Genomic DNA, 25,152 nt, shown 5'->3' with positions numbered 1-25,152 from the left:
AAATAATAATTTTATTGTATAGTAAAACATGAATGATCTTGCTGTTAATGTTTTAATTTTGATTTTTTGAAGTCTTGAGTCTTGACAGAAGGAATCATGCAAGAATTCCAATGTTCTTCTACTTCTGTAAATGCCAAATAAAGTTTAGTTTCAATTTGGGACTAAAAGGAAAGATAAGAGAACACAGAGCCATCTAACTAACTATGAACTGGGATGTACAGCAAGGGGCGTAAACAAGCAGAAACTATTCAGTACATACAATGACTGACAGAGGAACAGGTGAAGGGCGGGCATGTATACAGAAGTAATGGGATTTAAACAAGGGACAGCTGAGAACTAAAAACATGGGACAGAGATAAAAAAAAAAAAAAATGGGCACAAGCAGGGTAAACCAGGAACAAAAGACACTAAAGACAACGACGAAATACTTTAATACATTAACACAAGAAACTTAATTAACATAGGATAAACAAAAGTTCAAAAATCTTCTAAGAACTCATATATCGGATGCATGGTTAGCGGGCCACTCTGTCACGTATCAGCCCAGGGAATGAGAGAAAACAATAGGGACAGAGAAAGGTGCAATGAGGAAAGAAAGGAATGGCCAGTGACACCTGCTGGCCAAATTGGGAAACAAAAGACAGAACAGGACTAGGCAGGGAAAACAGTAAAAATTTTAGTCAGATTATTGTACTTTGCTCAATATTACCTATAATAGAAGAAAAATGGAAAATATCGTTGTCATGAGAAGAAGTGACATCTTGTTCCTATTGCCGCTTCCCCCTGAATGAGAAAAAAGAAATTCATCAGTGTTTAAAAACCGAATAATTTCTTTTGGCATCGACATTCTCCATCAACATAATGCTACTATTCCCATTACAATGTGGACTGCTAAGAAGTACCTTGATATATTTTTACATTAATTTTTTTGTATTTTGTGTCATGGTATTTTCAAATGAAGATATAATGTGATGTATGCTGTTTGAAAATATTCATGATTCTGGTGAAAAGCGTGAAAGGTTTTTGTTCCACAGCAAGATGTCTGTGATTATGCCAAAAGTGGCAATGTTGCATTTACGTGCCGTCTGATTTGATCAGTCAAACCTGGTGTGTCTTTGTCAAACTCATCCAATAGCATTCCCTCTGTAAAGGTTAAAGAGCCGTTGTTGGGGGCAGGTGTGACACCCAGGAGTTTGCACATCAGTGGGTAGATGTTGACGCTGTCAAAGGGCTCAGCCAAATAATTCTTTTTGAAATCAGGGCCAAAAGCACGGAAGATGGTCTTCATGTCCATCTCCCCATTGTGAAATCCATGGTCTCCTTTATTAACGTAGAAGATAACTCTCTGCACACAGTAAAGCACAATATATTGTTTATGACAGCTTTGTCTAACAAATACTTGCAATATAATAATAAATTTAAAAATAAATAAATAAAGAAATATAAAAGCTATTAAACTAGTGTACATTACTTGTATATGGTAAAGAGGGTGAAAATAAACCTACTGAATTCAGGTTGAATCCCAAGTCCCCAACAACAACAATGGGCTGGATTCTGCTGTTTTTGGCCAGATGAAAGTCCTCAGGAAGTTCTTCTTTTCGGTACACTGTTAAGTTGGGATGGGCGTTTACCAGTGCATTGAAAACCTCCTGCTCTTTGCCTTTTTTGGGTGTGATCATTCCAAAGCCACCATAGTCAAGCAGGTCAAAATGGACTAAATTCCAGAACTTAAGATATTTTGAAAGCAGTATCTCTTCTACTTTGGGGTTCTTCTTGATTGTGGTCATACCATGGTCAGAAGTGATTATAACATTAAGGCGATGGGTCAGCTGATGTTGCTGTATGGACTCCATAAGGTATCCAATGGTACGATCAATCTGCTTAATCATGTCTTTTCTCTCTATAGTCTCTGGTCCTTTGGAATGTCCTACACTGTCTGGTTCCCCATAGTACAGTGTTACAAAGTCAAAGTCTTCCTGGGTAAACCAGCCCATAACAATGTCAATGTTTTCACGCCACTCTGTTTCATTGCTATCTGGGTGCGCATAGGACTCAACCAAAGCCCGATTCACTGCCTGTCCGCTATAATTTGCTCCCCCTCCTGGATAGTGGAATGAAGCTGTTTTTAGACCCTGGAGAAATAAAGGCATTTACCTTTAACTTCTTGCATATTGTCCAGCCTTTTGTTCCCTTGTATATAAAGGTCAGAAATTGAGATGAGAGTAAGACATTGTTAAATATATTTTTTTGATTGATTGCCTTGTGATGGTTATTCACAGTATAAATATTATGAAATTCATGCCAAGTTATCTTTGATAATAAATATGGTACGTGACTATGTTCCGAGGATTGTTATAGTTAAAGATTCTCACCTGATTCTGAGCTGTGATCCAAAGAGGTTCAACCCCATTGTCCCACCAATCAGACTGGTTTTGAGTGGCCTTGTGGGTTAATTTAAGAAGTGTCGTGGAGTTAAACTTCATGTTGTGGACCACACCGTGGTCTTCAATCCATCTACCTATACAACCGAAACAGAAAATCATCGCATGTACAGTGTTCAGTTTGTGTTTTTTTCCGAATGATGTGTGCATTTGCATGTATTGCACGTTTACTGCAGCAGAAATTAGTAATTGAAGTACATCTCGGTTCCTCAAGGTGTCAGGATATTACCAAATACTTCAATTTCTACATCACTAGATAAAGGGCTTGATCATAAGAAGAGTCATACTCGCTCTTTTAGTTCTTTTTTGACATTTGGGACATTTTGTACCATGAAAAAAGCATCACTTGTTCCATCTATTTTGTCGTGGCCGAATAAACTAAAAGTATAAAAATGAAGTGAATATAGTAGTTAAATAGTTCACTGTGTTAATAACAGTATTAATTGCAAAAAGTTTGTTTTTTTTTAAAAAGAAAATGAGGACAGCAAGCAGATTCCCATTTATTTAAACATAGGAACCTCTAATAAAACAACATGCCACAACATTCAAGGGCTCAGTTTATTGATGTTAAGAGTTTGATAATCTACTTTATATGTCATTACATACCATCATATTTTCATTCAAATACATGAATCCAGAATTGAATTACTTGGATTTATTATTTTATTCTAATGTCATATACTTGAAATGTTTTGCTGTTACGTCCACACCTTCTCACGCCTCTCTAAATGTGTAAGTGAAAAAAACATACATTCCTTATTTTTCTCAGCCCTTACACAGAACATGAGACTAGCCAAATTAACCCCGGTACAAATACGAACCCAATAACAAACAGTTTGCAATATGATTTTCAGCAGCACTTGTTTCACAAATCTATTCCAGATATGTTAAAGTTTTATATATAAATGCATAGTTAGCAAATTTTCATATCTACTTTGTTTTCACTAAAATTTGACTATCATGTGCTACGTTGAGGCTAGACAGCAGCAGAGTATATTATACAGCAGGAGTCAAACGAAGAATGACGCAGAGCATTGGACATGTTCATTATGCATTTCGATCTATTTCCCCTCACACCAACATAACGTGTGTAATACAGTATGTGTCTGTCCTCTCAAACCGGCATCATGTGTGTAATACAGTATGTGTCTGTCCTCTCAAACCGACATCATGTGTGTAATACAGTATGTGTGTGTCCTCTCAAACCGACATCATGTGTGTAATACAGTATGTGTGTGTCCTCTCAAACCGACATCATGTGTGTAATACAGTATGTGTGTGTCCTCTCAAACCGACATCATGTGTGTAATACAGTATGTGTGTGTCCTCTCAAACCGACATCATGTGTGTAATACAGTATGTGTGTGTCCTCTCAAACCGACATCATGAGTGTAATACAGTATGTGTGTGTCCTCTCAAACCGACATCATGTGTGTAATACAGTATGTGTGTGTCCTCTCAAACCGACATCATGTGTGTAATACAGTATGTGTGTGTCCTCTCAAACCGACATCATGTGTGTAATACAGTATGTGTGTGTCCTCTCAAACCGACATCATGAGTGTAATACAGTATGTGTGTGTCCTCTCAAACCGACATCATGAGTGTAATATGTGTGTCCTCTGCACCCTGGGTTATCTGTATCTGATTCTCAAAAATCATATATACATTACAATCTCATCTCGGGGCTGCCTAGAGCTGTGCAATTGTTCTGCAATTTGCTTTCCTGAAATACTATTGTCACGGGATGCGGTCGGGCGAAGCGGCGATCGTGCGGATCGGCAGGCAGGTAGCGGGAGACAAGGCGAAATCAGGGCAAACAGGGGTTTATTCGGGCTTCAGGGAGCCGGGAACATTGGACGCAGACTAACATCAATGACAGACAAGGAAAACTGGGGAGACCAGGACTTAAATACACAAGACTGATTGAAAGCAAACGGAAACAGCTGGGTACAATTCGGGAAACACACGTGGGTAAGCAGGGGGCGTGGCACACAGGAGGAGCGGACGAGCCAGGCGTGACAACTATATATTCAGTGTATATTTTTAAGTAATTAACTGTGTAATATGCTTCCATATTGTGCTCATCATTAAAGAGTCCAACTCCCACATTTTGTAATAACCGTCACAATATGTAGCAATTTATTACAAAATGCAGGAAAATGTATTACAGATTGCGTGCAAGCTGTCTATTACTAAATGCGGCAGATTATTACATAATGTGATATTACTACATGATACAATGTAACACAGCCTTACATCCAGCCAAATCTACATCCAGCTATTTCCAGTCTGGTTACACTACTACCTGTACTAGCACACTAGCACACTGGTGACTCATGAACTTATTTAACTGGTTCTGTATTTATGGACCTTGTCTGTGGCCTCGTTGCCAGGTACTGAGTGTTTGAGTGTTGATTTATTTATTTTTTGTCGATGTTGCCCATATTGGCCTACTGATATTTCAGACTATGGTTGGATTGTGGCTTTTGGGATATAATTTATCTTTGGGTTTCTTCATCTGCTATTATCGGCTCTTCGATCTACCACCCATGCTTTGAATTACAATTTTTGGATTGTGATTTTGAAATAAACCTGGTGCCTCTGCATTTGAATCCTCTCTCATCTAATCGTTACAGTTTCTAATACTGTCATGTTTCACTTACATTCACAGGACATTGTTGCTCTTTTGTATTAGATATATTTTTTAGAACATACTCCCTTCTATAATATAAATTTATTTCTGAAAAGCTGCTGTTTGCTGAGGCAAACAAGAATCTTGTAATTATTCAGTATCTTATCACTATTTTCCCGTTACTGAGCTGAGTTATCAGTGGTCACTTTTACTAAGACCCTGTAGAGACTGGACAAAGAATGTTTCTCAGGTGTGTCCAAGAGGTTGTTTTTTTCCCTACATCTATCCTATGGTAATTCAATTACACAAAATTCCTTCAATAAATTCCAAAACTTGTTCAATGGCTTCTGTTTCTTTGTGGTAGTAGTGGGTCATGGGATTGTAGAATAAAAAAAATGTCTCCCTAAGGTATCTTTGAAAGGTTTGAAGGGAAAGAGCATGTTAAGGAACAAATCAATGAATGAACTAAACATTTAATGGAGGGTTTAAATTAAAAATGTACTGAATATCCATTTGAACTTAAGTAACCCATTAATTGTGTGTTGTGCCAGGTGATAGCAAGAATAAGCAATCCCTCCCAACTTCCTAAGTAGTGAAGAAAGAAATTAGGCAAAGAAGGCTTAAGTAGATGGACACACCCCCGCGCCAGCTTTCCTCCTAAAGAACTAGCCAATAGGACAATGCTGCCGGCTAGTACAACAGTTGCTGTCCATTCATATCATCACAGAATTAATGCACATTTAGAGTCCCCCAAAACATATGAAAACTCTATAACTACAAAGAAGGCATTGCTGGAAGATTCGATGCACTGCACCCTTACCAGTGATTGTCGTGAAATGAGATGGGGAAGTCATGGTTATCATGGGTGGCGTGATGTATTTGGCTTTCACTCCCTCCTTCACAATCTTATCCATGTTTGGGGTATCCACATCTTGGTCATAATCCCATCTGAAGCCATCAAAGGAGATGACCAGCAGCTTGTTGAAGGTCTTTCTCCCTGGACGTGGTTTACATTCTGTGGTTTGTGCCAGAAGAAGGAAACACATCAGAATTACTATTAGCCTCATCTTGTAGGCTTTCTGTGTGCAAGAGCCCAATGGAACTGTGAGTCCTTTTTATAGTTATTACTGCAGGGATGGGCAACTTTTGTGTTCAATCAGGCCATAAAATTTATTAACAGCTATGATGAGGCCAGTCACTTTTGTCCGGTGGGTGTGAGGGTTAGCTGCTCCAGCTATACATCCCAATTAAACACTCTGGCACTGGCCCAGCACATTCAAGCAATATAAAATTGTACTGCAACAACTTTTAATTGCATTATCTTGTACTGTAATATAATATCTTTGTAACTTAGCAGTATGTTACGCTGTAGAACATCATACATTATCATAAAATAACACAAATATATAGGCACACATGTGTCTATACGTTAACAGATCAACATAATGCTCGGAAATACTCTCAAAGTACTGTAAACTGCGGTATAATGTCTGGCCAATAAGACTGTATTTAAAATTGAATAGCAAAAGTATATGTGATTACAAACATGGAAAACGTTTAAAATGCATACATGCGAGAAACAGCAGACTCAATATGAATTACCCAAAGTAAAAAAGCCATCTAAAGCTCGGCTGGAATTTAATTTCGCTGTGGTATACCCACAATACAATGCTGTCCTGTAATACTACTAAAACTTTCCTCTTCGATATTTTTTCCTTTCCATCATGACTTATCTTGAGTTCATGAGAAAACTCGTTATCCCAACTTAACCAAAGTTGTTATCTTGACACCACAACTTTTATTTTTTGTTTTACTGATGTGGTGACATAGATGCTTGCTGGTCACTGTGTACAAAACAGCGTCAGCACACAGGAAAATGCTGTCAAACCTCCTATTTCACCTCTATAAATGTTGTAGGAGAGAGTTGGCGAGAGGGAGGTTGGCGGACACAAGTAAATTTGAAGTAAACTTAAATATGAAGGTCTGTGTTTAGGGGGGGGATGAATGAAGTCAAATTAAATATTAGGGGGTTGGGTTGGGGGGGGGGGGTTCTGATACCCCTGAACCCTATAAGGAAGGTTAATAATAACTATATATAACTATAATAATTACTCAGAAGGCCTATTGTTTCTGTCCATAACTAGTACAGCTCAAGTGAGTAGTAATCATTGGGCTACCTAGCATTTTGTGATTATGCCCTTTTGATTACAGATCAAATATTACAATTACTTATCAGCTCAACGTTATCTCATTGCAATGTTGCCTTTTACTGTAAAATAAATTTAAAGGTGTGATTTCATTTTTTTCTCAAGTGACGAACACCGATATGACAATTGTCTTGCATGCTGCCATCTCTGCTTTTCACAGTCCATAATCAAAGTAAAATCGAATGTATTTGTCCATGATGATGATGTATTGCCTACTAAGCTCATAAGCCTATCATTTTGTGGGCGAAAATAAATTGCAATCTTGAGATAATGGAGAGAAAAAAAATTATGATCATGCATCTTCTCTTTGAACTTCCATACAAAACTTCCACGATATTTTAAATTGTACACAATACAACGCACTGCACAACATACAAAGAAGGGCTGAAGACTGCGACATTCGTCACAAATGATAAGATGGCAGTTGGCTTCAGACAGAACACATTATTCATACAGGGCACTCGTTTCAACCAAACATCCAGTACACCCCTTAGTGCTATATGTTTCTCCAGGTGACCGTGTCCAGCTCCTCCTAGTGGCAGGCAGCCTGATGTGCTAGTATTTATTTCAAAGTGTTTCCATTCATTTCTGAAACATACTTTTAATATTTGTGCACAGTGAGTGGGTTAGAAAAAGGAGTAAAGGGGGCTGCCAGTTGCCTATCTATGGAAGCGTATTACTGTCACAACATAAAAAAAATATTCTCACTATCACGTTATAATGTGAAAATATTACATTATAACGTGAAAATATCACATTAAAACGTGATACTATTTCACATAAGGTTTTCACGTTTTAATGTGATATGGTTTCACGTTAAAATGTGATGTTTTCATGTTATAACGTGGTAGTGAGAATATTTTTTTATTATGTCATGGCAGTAATACGCTTCTGTATCTATCCCTGCATTACTGGTTTGGAGATAAGATTATTTATATACTTGAAAGGTAAATTCATGCAGTGTGTAATAATCTTTTATGGAGTCATTGAGCAGCATTTTGCTGACAGTTTGAATTTGCACCAAGTATAATCTGACTCAGAAAGCTCATGCAGTTCCCATTCCTCTCACCCACTTGGACGATAGAAAGGGGAACTATGCGAGGTATTTTTTTGTCGATTATAGTTCTGTGTTTTGCTCAATAAGCCCAGTCAAAGTTGTAAGAAAGCTCAAGGACTTGAGGCTGAACGTTACCCAATGTGGTGGTGCTAAAAAGGTTGTGAATTTATTTATTTATTTCTGTTTCTGCATAAATATATCATGATCAGATTTTCAATTAAGTTATAAACTAGATCCAGAGAACCCAATTATACAAATGACAAAATAATTATACTTGCGCCTTGATCCAGTGTTACACAGAGTGTCTTTGGACGCTTGTTTAATTCTATGAAAATGTTGCAGATTTATTGGTTTCAGACCAAAAGTCCACTGATAAGCAATGTTTGACATATCTACGTATTTCTTCCACACAGACATTTTTATTAAGTGTCTTAATTTTTTGACTAACTCATTTGGTTCTGTTCTTGCTATTTGGCTATTAATTGCTATTGTGTCCCCACAAGGTAAAAAGTTACCGGTTTTTAACACATTGTAGGAAGGACATTGGGTTCCCACATTGTAATAATTACAAAACCACACAAACACACACATCACCACAGTTCAAGTATCTCCCATGTAATCAAATCATATCTCCACAAGCTCAAAGTCGTTTTAATTTGCATATACTGATTTTATTATTTTTGCTTGAAGAAAGTGCTTGCATTGTGCAGGATTACTCCATGGAAACAGGCAGAGAACCCTATAGTCTAGACCATTATCAACGCATGACTGTAATAATGCTGTATGGCCCTTATGTTCTACTAGATACGTCCTCAGCCTCAGCTGCACGTTACTCATTTCATGGTCTCCCTGTTTACTGCCTCCTGATTACCAGTAAAGTTCAAGGCCTTGGTTCTGCTCTCGGAAGGAACAAAAATGTGTGCCTTTGATCCTCTGTTCCTGCAAACAGAACAGCTCAGGAGTCCAGCAGACACCAGATTAGCTTTTGCTTACTGGTTTCCTTATCACTCTTTGCTTAACTCTTATTTTTTGTCACGCATAAGTCAAAGGTGATGATGCAATTATGATAATTTCTTTGGATAAAACTTTTATGATGATGAATATGCAAAAATTATGCAAAAAAAATGGCTTTAAAATCATTTAACATATTTTATGCATACATTTCTAATTCCAAAATTATTTTTGAAGCTGAAGATTTGCATGAATACTTTGCTATATGTATATGCATGTATGTATTTCTTTATAAACTTACATTTATTTATCAGATACTTTTGCACAATACAGAAAAAGCTACCTGTGTGTAGTGTAATGCATGCCAATAACCTTGTATGCTCTATGACCTAGAGGTCTACATTCCTATGGGGCTCCCATGTAACCCAAAGCATTAGAGTGTGGTGCTGGATATATTTTCATTTTTGAATGCAGGAGCAAGCAGGAAGTGACTGATATGTCTGCGGGAGTGTGAAAATAGAAATGACTCACAGGATCACGCAGAAAGAATGAAAATAAGTATGGCTTAAATGTTTATTGAGTTTTATCAAACTGCTATTCAATAGAATTTCACAGAATAAAAGATAAATAAGCTACTATGACTAATTTGGTTTTTAGTGGTAACTTTCACAAGGACACTAGCATTTTGTCCCTAGGCACTCTCGTGTGTGCCCAGCTAATGATGGCAGCATTATGGATGGGCATGCTGAAGGAAGAGACAATAAACACTGTGCTCTCCAACAAACAAAGGGCTTTGTTTTTACTCAAGAAACTGCGAACAAAAAGAACCACAAGGGGTCAATAACAAAGCAGGTAAATGACATAATTAAGGCAACAACACCTACAAGGGCTGGAAACAATAAGACATAGGTGGGGGTCATAATCGCGAAGGACTCAAACATTAGAAAGGAGTGACCAGCGACACCTGCTGGCCAGACAAGGACTGATCCTGACAGGCTGGACCAGCCCGAAAATCTTTAACACCTGAAGATGTAAGTGCCTGCAAAAGGAAAGGTGAACTTAAAGCTGTATAACTAAGTAGGGGAAATCAGGTATTCATCTTTTTCACTTCTAAGCAACCACAGTGGGAACCATTTTCCATTTGCCTATTGTGACAAGGCAACAAAGTACTATCATATACTGGACACAAGTCTGGCACTTGAGGGCTAAAATGGCATGTGTGTTCAGTTACGTGACATTCACTGCAAGTGTAAGCAGGTCAAAAGTGACAATTGCACTGAAAATAAAACACAGAAATGCGTGGATTTTGTTTGTGCAGATGGAATATGCTTACTATTATGTGAAAAAACGTAGCTTGTTTTAAACTGTTAAAAGTTGAACAGAGCCTGCTTGTCGAGACTACAGGTTTATCTTCATTCTTAACTTGAAATTAAGCATAGTTAAATAAAATGTATTTTTCCTGTTTTGGGCGTGAATGTACGAAATATGACAAGATTCTGTGGGAGCAGGACAAGACCTATAAGATGCGGACGTGAGCAGGAATAATGTGACAAGCCTCTGCAGGAGTGGGCGGGAAGGCCAATTTATACTTTACTCCGTGTGTACTTTTGGGCTGCAGATGGTAGTGGTTGGTGCAAACATGCAGCAGTGATACTCCACCAGACCAGGAGATGTATTATAACAAATATAAATACCTGCAGTGGAGTTAAACAGGTACACAGTTTTTAGTCTCGGCTTGGCCAGTATTATGGTAATAAGGCATATCACTGTATTGTGACATTTCCCCACAAGGGATGAATAAAGTGTTATTATATTACAGTATAAACGTAGCTAGGACCCCCCACTCAGCGAATCTTATTGCTAATACTTAAAAACATTGGAATAGTGCTGCCTTTTAGTGTTGTCTATGACAGACGGTATAAAAATGTAGAAGTGCGGGTACTTTCAAACCTCGTAATTCCATCTGCCGCAGACCTCCACTATGAACAGTTGAATGGCTCACATATTATTCCATTATTTCACAGCTGATACTTTTTCGAGTTTGCTGAATGCAAATGAGTAAAGCTTTATTTGTACTGGTGATAATAAAGAAAAGAGCACCTCAGTCCTGATGAATATTGATAAGAAACTTCAAGTTGGCATGTGGAATAGGGCACGGAAACTTGACTTGTGACTGTGAAGTTGCAGGTTAAAGTACCCAGGAAGGGCATGAGGGGCAAGTTGCTCTGCAGTAAACGGTCCAGTATTATAAGTGAGCAGCTGTACATATGCATTGTAGCACCGGCGAAGCGGGATGCTGGAAGCAAGGCTTGCCGGATGATGGAGAAAAGCCCCTGTTCCCACAGCACTAGTGGGAAGCCTAGCAGGCCTTTTGGGGGTGGTGAAGCAGCGATGCAGAAGAGAAGAATGTTCCAGGGAGAAGATGGCCAGAACAGAGAAGCTTGTCTGCTGGGGCTGTGGTAAGAGGGGGAACCGGCTGCGCTCTTGCCTGGAAGGTTGCCCTAAACTCACTGGCAGGTGACCTGAGGGTGCCGCAGTAAAGGAGGTGCCATCCTGCTCAGGGACACAGCGGACTCCGACTGCTCACCGGCCATCAAGGGCTTCCCACTCGTTAGCTGTGAGGAGCAGCGGTTCGAGGCCTGCCACGGGCACGACCAACAGAGACAGCAGGCCGGAGACTGCTATGATGTAGCTTGAGGAGGTCCGGTTAGCCCGGGAATACCATGAGCTTGACGAGCAGTAGGAGTGGGACCGGCAGGACTAGGAGTGGCTGTGGGAGTCTGTGGAGCAGGAGTGGCAGGAGCTGGAGTGGCAGCACTGCAAACTGGCCAGCTGTGAGCATGAGAAAGACCGCCAGATGTGTCTGGCCGAGGCAGCGGAGGCAGCATTACGTGAGCGCTGCGAGCAGGAGGCCCCGCGGCAGGACCAGCCTGCCGCACAACATCAGAGCCCCTCTAAGCGGAGTAGAAAGAAGGGCCAGGGCCAAGAGGAGACTGTACCACCAGTGGTCTCCAGCTGCTCCATGCACTGGCTGTTCCTGGAGAAAGTGGGACTGTGGGAGTGGCGTTCCCTGGAGGACCCTCTGGAAGGGGTACCAGATCCACCTAAGGCACGCAAGAAGAAGGGTGGGCGGCCAGGGGGATCTGTCATGCCAGCACCCACCAGCAGCTAAACCACACCAGTGCTTGTGAGCTGACGGCCCCACATCATTTTAGGTGACCCACTCGTGGTTGGACCCCTGGGACTTGCTTCAGAACTGAGGTGGGGATTGGTAGTGGTGGTCGCCTGGACGGTCGACCTTTGGCCACCAGCGGGGATCAGCTTATCTTGGCATGCTCATGGGCAATTGTACATAATCCCTCGTTATACTGTTGTATTAATAGTTGTATTTGCCGATTGTGGCATGTATGTTTGTCCGTATTTTATGTGCACCCTGTCCTTAGTGTCCTTAGTTTTGTATAAAGCTCCCACTGTGTGTGTACTGTACAGTTCAGCATCTGACCTCCATGTGTTTGGCTAGTATGTTTTGTTCGATGCTTGTTAGGTGCCTGTTATTGTCCTTATAAGGGCTGTAATAAAAGAATGTGTTCTTCCCGGTAAGCAAATCTCCTTCTCATGCACCGATCTTGTGCTACCTCGGCGCTACAATATATACCCCTAAAGACTATTCACAAACCCCTTTTAATAGAGGACAATGCACTTATTCATACACAGACCAGGTGTCTGTTTCAAGTAAATCTCACTCTTATGATGAACACATGCTAATTTTGGAATCACTTCTTTGATGGTATACAGTAGGATTCTTTGACTGCTTTATAACATGAGAGGTCTGAAGATCCAGCAGACAAGCATGGCGTACTTGAGGAGGAAACTAGTGGAGCAACATGCAGAAGTAGCAGTTGGTACTACAAATTCCATAGTGCCAACCACAGGACCTGAGGTCGCATTCATCAACAGTGCGTAAGCCACGCATGCGCACATTTTTTGCATAGAATGGTATTCATCAATTTCTTCCTGCGCAGAGAAATGTGAGCATATTTATGAAGACTCCCGACCCTGTGTACGCACAAACTCCTAGCAGCAGAGAAGCGTAACTGAAGCAAAGTGATCAGCAGGTACGATATGCGCAGACTCCCACTTAATTATTAACCTTGATAGACTGACAAATAGAATGATCTAGTCATGTCCACACGAAGTACATGCTGGAAGGTCAAATTAATGACAAGGAATCGTTCTAAAGTCATATACTGTAAGGTTCATGTCCAAAGAAATAATATATTACCGTCACTAAATATATGCTTTATCAATATGCTTTGCAATTAACATCCCTGGCCCAATTTATTTTCAGCAGTATTCATTGTTGGTATACAACACATATTACTATAATATTAATGCTGAATTTAATATTAAATATATTACAATATTACAGCACATATTACACATATTACCGCAGACTGTTAAATGCAACCACGAAAGTACCGTATCTATTTCTGATAGCATGGCCTCATCCATGGGTGATTGAACTGCACCGTCAGTGTCACCATATGGAATGATCCCGGTTAGGGATGTTTGGCCTACGATGGCAGCTATTTTAGCACCCAGAGGTGATTCTGACGTGGTGTTTGGGCTGCCCCCTGGGGCACGGACGTAGGATCCGTGGGCTGCGATCCATTCTATAGTGATCATTTTCAGATTGAACCACTTCTTCCTCACCTCCGCCACCATTCGCATTACAGGTGACACAGCATTAAGTTCATGTGTCACTGGTCCCTGTGGCAGGTTCTTCTCTTTCTTTGACAGGCCACTGGTAAAATTGGCAAACAATACGTGATTTTTCTTTCTATTAAGTCCAGAAATCCTTACACCTACTCTCTGCAAAGTCCTGCTTTGACCCCCCTCCTCTTTTCCATTTCCTTTTAAAATGTAATTTCTTAATAGCAAGATACAGTCACACAATATCAATGCAAACATCTACTGCAAAATATATTACAAACACGAATGAGGATATAGTGGCATATGTCTCTTAACAGTTTTCATTTCTGCGAAACATTTTCCTATTCCGTGATTCAATGTGTGTTATTGCAAAAGTTATATGCTTATATATGGTTCATTAAGGTCGTTTCTTTATTTAAATTTATTTAAATTGATCTTGCTATGCACGTGCAATCACATTTAGAATGTGTGGGATTTATCAAAATTCATTTCGCGTGGCTATTTGTATGCGTTACTGATAAATAGCAATTTGCCTGTTTGTACTGGCGATTCATACTCAAACATTTAGGACTTGTTCTATGCACACTATGATAAATGAGACCCCTGGGGAGACAGAGGAGGAGCTAGGCACGGAGTCGCCCCCCACAGTGTCCAGAACCTCCAAGAACCACAGGTGCCCCCTACAAGGTTAAACAGGAACCTTTAAGGAACCTAAACAGTTAAGCAGGAAGGTTAAACAGCGTCAGGTGAACTGGCCTGCCACTAATAAGGAGTGGCTCCAGTTGGATGAGAATATAGACAAGATCCTAGAGGGAATAGCTAGGGGAAATGCTGACCAGAAAATACAAACTAACTACCTTCATAATGAGCACAGGCTCAGAACGATTTGGCATCGAGGAAGAGCATGAAACAAGTAATCCAGCGAGACCAAATTGCAGACAATTTGAGATAAGCCAGCTAGGACAAGAACTTAAATCCCTGAAGTGTCAATTCAAGGTGGCCAAGGAGGACAAGAAAACTGCCCTGTCAGACCTCACAAAGGAGAAGGGCTTATCACTCTCAGATAGGCAAAGTGACACCGAAGGAAAGGAAAACAAAGGGCCTTAAAGCACAGTGTTTTCATTGTCAGTTTGTTCAGCTTCACCAAGGGGACACTGGGACAGAAGTAAAGCAGGGTCTTTCTGCTAGAAAAAGATAGAAACACCACCTGCAGCAAGGACAAAGATTTGGGCAAGAGTGCCCAAAGAATTCTCATTCGTGATGTGCACACCAGGATATGCGGGCTGATGGGTGGGGGGTGTGGCAGTTAGTGGCCCAGTATGCATTGCAGGTTTTTTAATGTTGTTGTTCATATGGATATTAGGGAAATTTTGTTGTATGTCATGCTCTGTTTGTATCTTGTTTTTGTGTGAACTTCCCTGGTACGGTTTTCATGGGGTATCGGATACCTGCGAGCCAAGTTTTCCATTGTCCTGCAGTGACTTTGTAGAACAAGAAACACTAAGTTATAACAACTTATAACAAGCAGACTTGGCAACTGTGCCCATCTTGTGCTACTACTATGGTATGCAGTAGTGGGGGGTGCCACTGGATTTGGAAATGGACCACAGGGACATGTCCCTACCAATTACACACCATGTGTGTTTAGGTGGAGGGTTTAGGGCGGAATTGGTCCCTTCCAAAGCTGAAACCAAACCTACTTCCTTGTTCTACAGATCCTCAATCAGAGCCCTGGAACCATTTCAATTATTAAAATTACACAAATTAAATGCATTGCTTAATTGATTCAATTCAATATCCCAGTTTGGGTTCTTAAGTGGAGCTGCCAGATGAATGATCAGATTAATATAGAACTTAATTAACATGAGAATCACCTTGAAATGAATTTCTAGAAAGAGCCTGTGGATATTTACCCACTATAAATGAATTGTTCCATATGAAATATTAATATGTTAGTGTCGAATGTAAAGGCTGTAATTACTGGATGAGTAATTCATAATTTTTCAACCCCACAGCCTAGAAATGCGTAACAAAAATGTCAGTTTTATAAAAACAAATATTAGCAAATAACAAAAAAAAAAAGTTTTCTAATTAGAACATGTTTAGTGTTGGAAATCCATAATCATTTAATAATTGTCTTTTTAAGTCGAGACTAAAATCTAAGTATTCCTTTGTGGACAGTGATGGCAATTAATCTGGTAGTACCTGTCTTTACTTGGAATTGGAGCATCTTACATTAGACAACCCCATAATATGGGATGATTGACTTAAGTGTCTGATCCCTGACAAGAAAGCAATTTTCAGCTTGACCCCCTGGTCATATTTAATGTTGTGAGCTTCCTAAGAAGCGATTGTGATGTTAATTATTAAATCAATTACTGATACTAAATAAATGCACTAGAAATGTATATTGAAGCAAAAGTGATCCTATATTATTTATATTATTTGATATTGTTAGAGCCATGAATTTGAATAAAGACCTTGAGATTTTTCAGCAACCTCAAAGCTGGACAACTATTTGAACTGATTCAAATGCCCCACTGATTATCAGAGCTACAGTATGGTCACTGTCACAAACTCAAGCACAGGAGGGTTTGGAGGGACCACGAAGAAAGACATGAAACCTGACCTGAAAGTTCTGGTAAATTCTGCTTTTGGCTAAGGAGGGGACAGGATAGTGAAGATCTGACGTCTATTGGCTAGAGCAACTGAAACTGGGGTGATTGATGAGTTTCCGTTGGAGATGCTAGAGTTGCTGAACAAAGTATCAAAATGTTGAATCCAGGTAATGATGCTTTGGATCGGTTGGGAACAACAATGATTGCTTCCTGGCTGTAGAACTGTGAATCAGATTTTGTTCCTTCAGACACCTATGTGATGGTGCATGGGAGTACACTGTCCATGGTTGGACCTGAGGAAGGTGTATGACTGAATCCTTCATGTGCTTCATGGGCTCCAGTCCCTTTATGAGTACAGAGACAGCAACAGTATGTCAAAATCACAGTGGATTCCCATCAAGCAGAAAATAGACTGCTGTATTTATGTCTCTCATTTATGTGCCGACTTCCATTCTGCCCAAACCTCTATGCATCCTTTAACATTTGGATGGACTAATCCAGTGTTCCCTAATCCAGTCTTTGGGGACCCCCCCCCCCACAGTCCACGTACTGAGAGCTGGGAGGGAGCAAAAATGCAGACTGTCTGGCAGGAGCATGGATGGAGCAAAAACGTGGACTGACTGTGGGTCACCAAAGACTGGACTGGGAAACACTGGACTAATCTATAACTTCCAAGGAACAGATTATATACTGTGGTTGATTACACCTTTGCTGTTTATACTGGAGATTTATTGAACAACCTTATACTTTACACCAGACAAGCAGCTTTCTTGCAATCATGTTAATGGAACCTTAAAACTAAGCAAGCTGTGAGAAAGCCGAAATTCCAAACTTTTAAAGGGTTTTCACACTACAATATTTTTTGTTTTGTTTTACTTTCTGGGCCAGTTCACAGCCTGCCTTTATGCTAAGCCTGATTAATAAAAATTGCTGTTGATCCAAACAAATGAAATATAAATTAAGTTTCTGGTTTTGAACTTGATGTGAGTCCAGACCTCTCAGACAGGACAGGAAAAATTGCCATGAAATACATTTCAAGGATCCATGTGCATATTGCGAGACCTGATAGCTGTCAGCGTTCAAAATGTGCCACTTAATAATCTTTGCTAAAAAAAGGCACATGCAACCAGTACTGGTTGAGCATCCCTACCCTGAAGGAAAATCAATACTAACATTATATGAGATATTTTAACTGCAATGCACCAGAACCACACTGTTTGCTTCTCAGTGCCCAGTTTCAGCAGAGCAAACTACACAATAACATTTTAGTGTCAATAAATTCCAGCTGCTATGAATAAACCGAAAATGTTGTGATATTCTTCTGCCTAAATTTCCATCACTACATCTACTAAATGCTGTTTTTACAGGACATCCTGCATATTAATTACACTAATAAGCAAAAACATGTAGAGGAGGGAGCACTTTTTTTAACTAAAGAGAAGTATTCATTTCTATGGCTTATAGTGATATACAAGTTTGACTAGAACTATGACATATGTTGGTGTGACATCCATTTTATGTAATTATTTATTCAATAAGAGGTGAAATAGAGCACAGTAAGCAATGGCAGTTTCAGAGACCTTAATCTACACGTTTCTGAATACTGGAAGATTCAAGACATGGATGTGACTGCAGGAAACCCAGAGAAACATGAGGAGAACATGATAAATCCACACAGCAGGAGTTTTATCCTCACTGCTGCATGTGGGAATCTACAGTTCTGTCCACTGAACAAGAGTATTAACCACTGTGAGTGAATATTAAAACGTAATAAGAGCAGAAACAGCACAAGTTAGCATAAGGCATTTCCAATTTCAGATAAGGTAAATAAAATAACGTGAAACTGCCCCTGCCTGGAATTTCAATTACATGGACTCACCCACAAAAATGTTCATTTTGACATTGTTGGAAAGACTGGAAATTAACGCAATATAATTCATTTTAAAAATGTCAAGAAGGCAATGTGAAGAAGAAAAGTAACTTAGAGATGAAAATAAAAACAAAAAATAGAGGGGAAAAATAGTTCTCTTTCCTTGCCATTTTATACAGTACTTGAGAAAGATATACATGATTCAATATAGAGAATGTATTAGATTTCAGTTTCTTCGGCAGAAAGCTTAAGTCCAGTTTTCCTCATGTCAGATAAGTGCTGTCTATAAGGCGTCTACCGCGTTTAGCAGTACAAACCGAAGTGATATCAGGCTTTACACACGTGAGTGTACTATACTATGTAAAAACGTGTTACTCGGCGCTCCGGTGATGCTGACGCAGCTTGGCAGCTGGGAGGGATCTCATCGGTTTCAGCACCGAGAGCAGGACAGCGGCGGTGCGCACACGAACCGGACACTTCCCATGCCCATGCGTGGGGTGTAATTCTGCCAACCCTGGACCTGGAAACATCTGGAGTCGGAGGAAGATCAGCAGGCAGACCAACAAACAGCAACTAGCTGTTCAAGAGTTGGGGGACGGAAACTGAATCCTGTCACGATGGAGAATTTTTCCGGTAATGGTGAAATTGGTAAAGCTAGGGATGTAGTGAAATTGAGAAGGGAGGATATACAAGAGTCACAGCCTGAAATAAAAAGAGTCAGATTCGGTGACAACGATGAAGAAATCGGTGCCCACGAAAAGGAGATCCCATGTGAGGAGATACATGAGGGTCACACACAAGGAGAAACCAGGATTCTGCCCGCTGGAGGAGACTCCGCTGCTGTGAGTAACTCAATCATCCATTTACCTATATGGCGATGAAATTATTCATTTTTTGTGCTTGACGTGATCGAAGGTACTACTTCCATACTACGTGAAATGCGGAAGTCACCGTTTTAATGGTGCACTCGTGTGTGTAAATATCATTTACTTTTTCCTTTGGCAGGTGGGAAAATGAAGGAAGCGGTTTCGGGACAGTGGTTTCCACTGTAATGTTACTTAACTATTTAAAGCATTATAAAGCTAGACGATTATGGGATCACGTAGTTTTTACAGTATGTTGCATCTTGAGCAGTTAGGTTGTTCTCTCCAAAGTATCAAATCATGTCGCTTCACGTTGTTGGAAACAGATTGATAGAAACCGGTTTGGCTTCACTGTGTGACAATACTAAAACCGGATTTAATCATACCATCGACGTGCTGTTACATACATAGACTAATTAAAGGCCTTTTGTACTACTACAACGATTTACTGTAATTCATAGTCTGACTAAAACTAGCTACTAATATTAAATCACTATAATAATTAAAGACAATAAAGAATATTTATTTATCTGTGCATACCCTGGAATTTTTGCAACTTTGAGCTTTGTGGACATAAACTTTCAAAGTTATATACATTTGTTTGTTTGTATTGTGATATTACTCATTTTAAAATGCCATCATTATGTTATGGTTTTTATTAGACTATTAAGTTTTTTATTTCTATATATAGTTTTGTGAATTGAATTGTTTGTGTTTTATACAGTATTTTTAAGAATATTTCACTTCAACTGATCTTGAATATCCCTGCCTCGTGCCCATTGCTTCCGGGATAGGCTCCGGACCCCCCGCGACCCAGTAGGATAAGCGGTTTGGACAATGGATGGATGGATTGATGATCTTGAATATTATAATGTGTTGGCTTTGCACTCTTATACAATATGGCATGAAAATATCCTTAAGAAATACATAAAAGTATCAACTTACTGTCGAATTATTGGGAATATGTCAAGTCAACTGAGTATAAATATAAACAAATGAACTTAGTTGGGTTAACCTTCCAGCGTATTGCATGTTGTCACCAATACCATAATTCTGCTTGAGTTCGCTGATCTACAATTTGAGCCGCTTTATATAAGTATTTCCTACAGGTACAGTAAGACTGGCAGTGTTATTATTATTATTATTTAAACTTTCCACGTGGCTGATGTTAACGTCTGTCATTTTGGCAGCTCACCTGGTCATATATTAAGGATCCGAAACGGGCCAGGTGGCAACCTAAGCCATCCATGGCTTCCCCTCAGACGCTAAGTAGTGGCCCTGTCTGCTGATAGAGCTGGCAGCTTCCAGTCAGGGGATGGTGCACACTGGGCCTGATTGGTTCACACAGAGCAAGTTAACAGGGAACAGCTGTGAGTCAAGCTGTGTGGCTGATGGAGGACAAGTCCCAGGCCAGACACCTCAAAGGTCCTGCTGTTACCGAAGTTCCTTAGTTTCATATTATCAATTCTAAAATAACTTTGAGTGTTTAATTGCATCGTTTCATCCTCTTTCTCGAAACACCCGGTGTTAGGTGTCCCTCTTTTCCATGAATGGTGTTTCTGTCTGGCTTACACCAATCAAAGAAGAAAAAAAACTAAAAAAAAAATAAAATAAAAATTACATAGGTGTAATTTTGTGTAGGTGTAGGATAACGTTAAAGAATTGGGCAATTGTAAAGACCCTGTGAAAAGGACAAATTTTACTAATTTAATATGTATTAAATCATTTTTTAAATCATTTTTCTTCCTACTTTCAGCAGTTTTAGGCCACATTAAGCCTCCACGTGCACAATCTATTTTAGAAAAAGTAGCTACCGCCGAAGACGGCATTTCTCATGATTAACACTGTTCATCTATTGACAGAGGGAACAGATGTCTTTCATTTAAGAATCTGGTTTCCAATTTTCTCCCATATTCATGCTTTGGAATATGATGAATTTTTAATAAGGCGACCTTTCAGAACATTATAAATGAGAAAGACTTCTTGCCACACCAAAAAAGTTCAAGTCATTGGAGAAAAATCACTCCTAATGGTTGGAGGAGCGTCTTTTAGGAGACCTATTAACTTCCTATTCATCTTCATCGTTCATGTAAAGTACTTCAGTAGAGGTGATGGAATGGGCTTTGCTGTCTGCAGGCTAGGACCTGATTATAAATGATGTTGATCATCCGTTTCAAGTCGCAGTGAGAGATTCTGTTCACACATCTCTCTGCGTGCATGTGACAATTTCAATGAATGACAGCAAAGCGTGGCGGTAAATTACTATTGAGAAAATGTGTAATTTGATTAAAAGAGTAGTAACATCTAAGAAGAGGGTGACTTCTAAATACAAGTGAAAATGCTATTTAAAGCACATGACCTCTAATTGGATGATAGTAACTTTAAGTTATGGGGTTACATTGCGCACATTCAGCGATCGCACTGGTGTACAGTGATAGTACTGCCCATGTAGCTGTCTGGAGCTGACATTGACTTGATAGCACCTAATCGTAATAGTGGTTAATATATTAATTATTATACATAAATATGGATGTCATTATTGCTTGTATTCGATTTTGACATTTGACAATCATAGCTAAGATACTGCAATCTGGCAGCAGAATTTAGATTAAAGAGTAGACAAATATTTTTTACATTGATTATATCTTCATTTTATTAGAGAATATATCAGGAATTTATCAGAAATTAAGCAAAATATAATCCTGGCATCTTATTTTACTCTAAAAACAATTTTTTTTTGTTAATTATGATAAACGACTATTTCTATAAGAAGAGCAACCATAATGCATAGACAGTATACACTAAAAACCAGTGAAAACTCTTGTCCAGTTCAGCAGTAATGAATCATTATGGAATGAATAATCCGTTATGTTAATGTTTTTGTGTTTTCTCAATTAATCGGATACGATTCAGTTTGGAAGTGTCCTCTCTTTACATTGCCCTTTACATTGTGTGTCTTTGGCACCATCGCCCAGCACTGTGGGTGTCTGTGTGCGTACAGTACAGTATGTGTGTTTGCCTCAGAAAGGCCTGAGATGGGGGGGGGGGGGGGGTTCATTAACCTTTGACAGATCTGTGTAGCTCCTAGGGTTTGATGGAATTAGGAAGCTTACTCCCATTTCTATTCAATTTTAGAAGAAAATACTTATATTTAAAAAAAACTGCAGCAAGTTCATTAAATTTATTGTTTTGAAAAGTTCATTCATGAATGAAGCTGTACCTGTAGTAGAAGTGCCATTCATCTTGGATCTTCAATCAGCTTTTTCGTTTGCTTGCAGTCATGTAATTTCCCAAGATCTTCCCACTTTCTCAGAATTCTGGAAGCTCCTCGTAATCAATTTCTTTCTGCCTACTTTTCAAAAGAACAAACCCATTATGACAATAAATTCTCCAGGACATCATGGCACAGTCAAGCTGACAGAGACTGTTCTACAGTAACTAATATGTAATGAGGCGATCTTTAAAGTATGAGTAACGTATGATGTCCATTTAAAGTCCTACTGAGCATGTTTAATTTACAGGCTTGAGACTGTATTTCAGCAGATGTTCATGTTTAAAGGCTGAATTGTTTTTTTTTTTGATAACAATGTGAGTATTAGCAAATATTAAACTTTAAGCTGAAATTTATATGTATATAATTTTAACTAAAGATGAATTATTCACAGCTATGTTGTTTAAAAAAATGCACTACAGGGAAAACACGCCTTCTTTCTGTCTGATACAATCATTACATGCAGAGGTTAATTAGCTTGTGTTTTTTCATGCCAAAATTTCGATTCGTCTCAAATGCTAGACTGGTTACATTGTGAAGATGCCCCCTTTCTCACAGTTTTTCCATCTGTCATGAAAAACTGCACGGCACATTTTTCAAAAAAATACAATTGATTCGAAGGGTTGAGAATCATCGCTCACATTTCTATTAAAGAAGGCTGATGCCATTAAATTATGCATTGCTTGAAAGAAAAGGATGAGAGTGGAATTAATATCTTATAAATCCAGCTGAACCTCTTCATTAAAAACAAACTAGACAAAAGGGGCAGTTTTATCAAGGATTTCTCATTAAAGAGGATCATTAAAGAGGCTGCAAATCACTATAAGAGTTCATAGGGCTTTCAGAACCCAAATATCCTCTTTCTCTGAAAACATTCAAATGTAAATGATTCCATATATGCAGCGTAATGTGTGCCCCTCCATTTACAATATGTGCAGAGTTGAATTATGTAGCGAACAGTTTTCTTTAGAATCATCTCTCAAAATTTGACGTAAAAAAGAAGGTTTATGCATGTGAATGGGTATATGGACATTAGATTTGCATATTCTTATGTTTATTTGGGAAAAAAAACTATCAGAATATTGTATGCAAAACTATCAAGTTAAACTTAAAGAAATGTCACTTATATATCTACAGTGCTAATTAATTGTTGTTATAGAAAGGTTTCCTGATTCAACACACAACTCTCACATTTTGTTTGTTTATATATGAAGCAGTTGTGTAAATGTTCCCACTAAACCCTAAGATGACTGTGGCGATGATCCTTTCCCTGATACACTTCGGTTAAAGCAGCTCAATGGGTAGAGATCAAAGACACACACACACACACGTAGGTTCTGAGAAGAGAGCCAAAAATCTCTGGCCGATAATCCTGCTAAATATGTGAAAATAATGCCTGTGTTTCTCAGTCATTCAAGCAGCGGAAATTTCTCCACATTGCTGCTAATTAAACAATATTTTCCTACTGGAATCACAAGCTAAGTGCTTGATGTAAAAAACTTACTCGTTCAAAATGTTTCGTAGTTCATACCCATAAATTGCAATGTTCTGCTTTTATTGTATAGTTCATGTTTTTTGCTCCCATCATCAGGGCCGTCACATACATAAATTAAGGCTGTAATTATCTTAAGACAATAAAGTACACACATTAAAATAGTATTGGTATTGGTATTGCAGCAAAATTTTCACTAAGGTGAAAGTGATAATCCCATCTCTATTTAGCGCGAGGAATCTATTCCGTTAAATCTGTATGATGGGTGTAGGATTGCACTGCTCTGCAGTTGTGTTGTCAAGGGCAATAATTTGGGATTTGCTTCAGTAAGGCATAAAGCTATTTTAGGATGTGGCTGCTTTCCCTCATGAAGTCTCATTTGACCCTTTGAATCTGATATTTTCTTTCAAGAGCTTCATTTTTCTTTTAGCTGTTGTGTTTTATCAGTCTTGTAAGTCAATTTTACCATCCCAAGGGTACAGTGCAAATACAGTACAAACGCAAACAATTTTTAAAAACAAAGGAATATATATATATATATATATATATATATATATATATATATATATTCTTACATTCTTACCCGCACATAGTACAGCATTTCATATACTTGAATTGACTGAATTGAATGCATCAGGCTTTGCGTATTGAAATCATAAGCACACATTTCTCATTCCATCGTCACTGTTTTTCCCCAACCAGAGCTTGACATCACCCAGGTTTTACCTTTGCCCCGTTCCTGGAGATGAATGGAGTAGGCAGGAGGTTAGAGCAGCCATCAGGCCACCCTGAGTTGAGGGTTCCTGTCTGTATGCGGCAGAGGGCAGGATGCTTTTTGAAGGTTAATTGAATGCTTAACGCTTTTATTTGCTCCATAAGTCTACAAGGCCAAATCAAATACCTCTGTTTTTCTACAGCTATTCAGGCAAATCCGCTGTCTGACAAAGCTGCAGAAACATACAGAAACTGCAAGGTGTATGTGATGAAGATTGATAGCTTTTACTCTCCTTTCTGTCTTTCTGTCAACTAATGAA

At 39.0% G+C, this 25,152-nt stretch overlaps 2 protein-coding genes across 10 annotated transcripts in view; one reads left to right on the top strand and one right to left on the bottom strand.

Moving 5' to 3' along the window:
- Positions 1 to 741: 741 nt before the first annotated feature.
- On the bottom strand, positions 742 to 6,143 carry zgc:153896 (uncharacterized protein LOC569930 homolog). The gene is made up of 5 exons (XM_049014409.1): positions 5,897 to 6,143; positions 2,373 to 2,518; positions 1,506 to 2,132; positions 1,079 to 1,345; positions 742 to 783 (listed from the first exon to the last, which is right to left on the bottom strand). Exons 1-5 carry the CDS (start codon positions 6,141 to 6,143, stop codon positions 742 to 744), a joined length of 1,329 nt encoding a protein of 442 aa, XP_048870366.1.
- A 12,807-nt stretch (positions 6,144 to 18,950) lies between these two features.
- The window catches only part of LOC125741731 (RNA binding protein fox-1 homolog 1-like), a 440,599-nt gene continuing 434,397 nt past the window's right edge, over positions 18,951 to 25,152 (top strand). For all 9 annotated transcript variants that reach the window (XR_007397837.1, XR_007397838.1, XR_007397839.1 and 6 more), the window contains exon 1: positions 18,951 to 19,334. Coding sequence is in view for 6 of the 9 variants with exons in the window: in XM_049012998.1 (XP_048868955.1) it covers positions 19,110 to 19,334 (225 nt within the window). In the remaining 3 variants the exon portion in view is untranslated. The remainder of the gene's footprint in view (positions 19,335 to 25,152) is intronic.

This window comes from Brienomyrus brachyistius, chromosome 5 (genome assembly GCF_023856365.1).
Source record: "Brienomyrus brachyistius isolate T26 chromosome 5, BBRACH_0.4, whole genome shotgun sequence".
In the NCBI taxonomy this organism is placed as follows: domain Eukaryota; kingdom Metazoa; phylum Chordata; class Actinopteri; order Osteoglossiformes; family Mormyridae; genus Brienomyrus; species Brienomyrus brachyistius.
The sequence above is the reverse complement of the archived record's forward strand: the minus strand, read 5'-3'. Positions and strand labels throughout refer to the sequence as shown.